We start from the raw sequence: 2,946 nt of genomic DNA, 5'->3' as shown, positions 1-2,946 counted from the left end.
CTGCATTCGTCTCCACCGCTAGCTTATCCATTCGTCTCCACCGAGATGCATCTGCATCCAGCTCCCTTAGAGCATCTCCAGCCGTTGGGCCCCCTATAAAAACAATGTTGGGGCCGAGTGGCTGGCACGTAGCACCGATCAGGCCGTCACGTGTGCATCTGCATTCGTCTCCACCGCTAGCTTATCCATTCGTCTCCACCGAGATGCATCTGCATTCAGCTCCCTTAGAGCATCTCCAGCCGTTGGCCCCCGAGGCGGCGACTTTACACGCCCCCTGGGGGCGAGCCGGCGCTAAAATTGGCGCGGGGGCGAGCGGGTTCCCATCCGCTCGCCCCAGGGTCACCCCAGACACGTTTTTTATTTGAATTCGGCAAAATTCGGCTAAAATTTGGCAAACTTGATATTCACATTGAACATGTTTGGCGTTTTACATAAATTATTTAAAAAAGCAAACTACGGGGCTGCGAAGAAGCCGATCAGCGCGGCGAAGTCGCCGACGTCGCCGCCGTCCTCGTTGTCGTCGGCGGCCTTCTCCTTCTTGATGGCGCGGCCGCCACTGCTGGACCCCTGCCCGCCGTCTCCATGGTGGACAGGCGGTGGCGGCGCATCGTCGTCGTCGTCGCTGTCGTCGAGGACGACGATGCCTCCCTCGTCCCGGCCACGGCGGCGAGCTTCGAACCGTGCGAAGGCGGCGCACTGGCGCTCCCTCTCCAAGTGCACCCAGTCGTCGCGCGCCCATTTGAGGGCCGCTTCATCGTCGAGCGCCTCCTCCTTGACGGGCTCCGTCTTCACGACGGGGAGCCCCGACTCTGACTTGATGGCGGCGAGGCCCGGCTCCGTCTTGGGCTTGACGAAACACGGAGGAGCCGAGGAGGTGGCACGCCGGCCGCCCTCGTTGATGACGATGCCGGCGCTGCGGGTGCGCCAGCCGAGCGGCGTCTCCGCGGCGGGCTCTGCCTTGACGCCGAAGAGCGCCGGCGAGCCGGAAGAGTGGGAGGAGGAGTGGGAGGAGGAGGAGGCGGCGAATCTCCTGGGCACCCACGGCCCGGCGCTCCGGCGAGGGGCCGGCACGGCCACCGTGGCTGGGTATGCCAGCGGCGGGTTATTGCCGCCCTCGAGGTGCACGGCAAAAACGCCTGGGGAGGGACTCTTGGGGCCGCGGATGCTCTTACTTCTCTCGTTCCATCCCTCTTTCTCATCCCTGTGCTTCCACCGATATTCAGCTCTGGATGTGAAGCCTCCAAAGTCACTGGCGCCCCCCGTTCCCCCGGAGCGAGCGCCGCCATCGGATCCCGTCCCGTCCCCTCCCCTCCTCTGTGTGTGTGTGTCTCTCTCTCATTTCCTCATATCGTTCTATGCTTGCAGGTCGTCGGCGCACGCCCTGGCCATGGCGCGGTCGCGGCAAACCTTGAGCTGGATCCGCTCCTCGTACAGCTTGCACGCCAGCGTCCACTTGTACTCCTTCCCCTTGGAGGGCGACCCCTCGCCGGCGCCGTCGACCAGGTTCTCCGATGAGGTCCGCGTGTGCACGCGCCGCGCGATGGACGTCGACATCAAGGGTCTCTCCCTCCCGTCCACGTCCTCGACCTCCGGCTTTTCCTGCGGCTCTGACGCAGGCTGCTGCACATCCTCTTGGTGGTCTTGTCCGTCAGGTTGCGCATCTTCTTCAGCCTGCATGTTCTTGCTCCTCTATTCTTGCTGGTCTTCCACGGTTCTCCTAATGGAGGCGATTTCTTCAGCTTGCAGGTCTTCGCTGCATTATTCGGCCACCTTCGACTCCACCAATGCTTTCGGTCAGATTCTTCTCGAGGAAGGTGGTTCGCAAGATTCATTCTCAATTGCATGGCTTCCTTTACACCTTTGAATGAGTCCTTCTGCAAATAGATTATTTCCACAGGATTGCACTCGATTTCATCGAGAACTCCCTTCAGATTCCCAGATTCTCATTGCCTTATTCGCTGTGAAATCGAAGATTTGTGTCTTGCTGACCCGCTCACGTTTCTTGGTCTCCATTGCCTGCAGACGAACATGGCAACACTCCAATCTCTTTTCCTCAACCGCATGTCCGCATCAGTACTGAATGTGATGCCAAGTCCCTGAAACACCGTTCCAGACCACCAGATCCGGAGTGCCGCCGCTGGATCCTGTCCCAATCACGCCTGCAGTCAAGAACCGGGACAGCGTCGTGCGCCCTTCCCCGTCTCCAACGCTCCAGTGCCCACGCCGTCGATGCTGTCGTCATTTCAGCATCATTCGAATGTGTGTGGATTTGGTCACTTCATTGCCTTCCCATCGTGTTTATCGTGTTGGGTTAACAACAGAGTGTGCGTGCGTGATGGCTGGATGTACCATGTACGGGCAGAAACTCTGTTGAGGGGACCGCGAGTTGAATACTAAACAATGCAAGGTCTTTTCTGTAAAACCGAAGCGTTTTCCTGTCACTTAAACAGGGACCGCGGGTTCAATTTTGGAAAAGCATAAGGACTTTTTTGCAAAAAGGATGACGACGTACGACCAGAAACAGTAGCAGCTTTATTATATTTCTTATACGCGTTTCTTGATTTTAGTTGGTTTGGGTTTTGCTTTTTGATTTTTGCATGTTGAGCAAAAAGAAATTGCGAAGCTCAGCTGTGTTTCTCGAAAAAGAAATCTGTTCTTCCACGAGAAGCACAATTTTGCTTCTTGTGAAAAAGTACGAATTTACTTCTACGAGAAGTACAACCGTGCTTCTAAAAAAATGTGCTTCCATGAGAAGCACAACATTGCTCCCCGTGGAAGCATATATTTGCTTTGGCAAAAAGCACAAAATATGTGCTTCTTGTAAAGGGACAAAAGTGAAAAACCGCAACCAAGCTTTCGGGCTCTGAATTTTTTATATAATTTTTCCTTTCTTAAATGTTTTTAGTTTTTTATCGGTTTTTTTTGCTTTCCTGGTTTTTACGGTTT

The 2,946-nt window shown here is 55.5% G+C and overlaps 1 protein-coding gene across 1 annotated transcript; it reads left to right on the top strand.

The window, feature by feature from the left end:
• Nucleotides 1–214: 214 nt before the first annotated feature.
• Nucleotides 215–2,422, top strand: LOC123100419 (uncharacterized). The gene is made up of 4 exons (XM_044522356.1): nucleotides 215–1,119; nucleotides 1,366–1,652; nucleotides 1,740–1,814; nucleotides 2,023–2,422. The coding sequence occupies exons 1-4, from the start codon at nucleotides 416–418 to the stop codon at nucleotides 2,313–2,315; spliced, it is 1,359 nt and encodes a 452-aa protein (XP_044378291.1). The 5' UTR covers nucleotides 215–415; the 3' UTR covers nucleotides 2,316–2,422.
• Nucleotides 2,423–2,946: the final 524 nt, after the last annotated feature.

This window comes from Triticum aestivum, chromosome 4D, assembly GCF_018294505.1.
Source record: "Triticum aestivum cultivar Chinese Spring chromosome 4D, IWGSC CS RefSeq v2.1, whole genome shotgun sequence".
NCBI lineage: Eukaryota > Viridiplantae > Streptophyta > Magnoliopsida > Poales > Poaceae > Triticum > Triticum aestivum.
Note: the sequence above shows the minus strand (reverse complement) of the source record. Positions and strands in the feature narration are given on the sequence as shown.

Bases quoted from the DNA above. Each gene is read 5' to 3' on its own strand.
- LOC123100419 (XM_044522356.1), top strand. From the start codon at position 416: ATGTTTGGCGTTTTACATAAATTATTTAAAAAAGCAAACTACGGGGCT. The intron at 1,120-1,365 runs GTGCACGGCAAA...CTATGCTTGCAG, and splicing joins GGGTTATTGCCGCCCTCGAG to GTCGTCGGCGCACGCCCTGG. The intron at 1,653-1,739 runs GTTGCGCATCTT...CGATTTCTTCAG, and splicing joins TTGGTGGTCTTGTCCGTCAG to CTTGCAGGTCTTCGCTGCAT.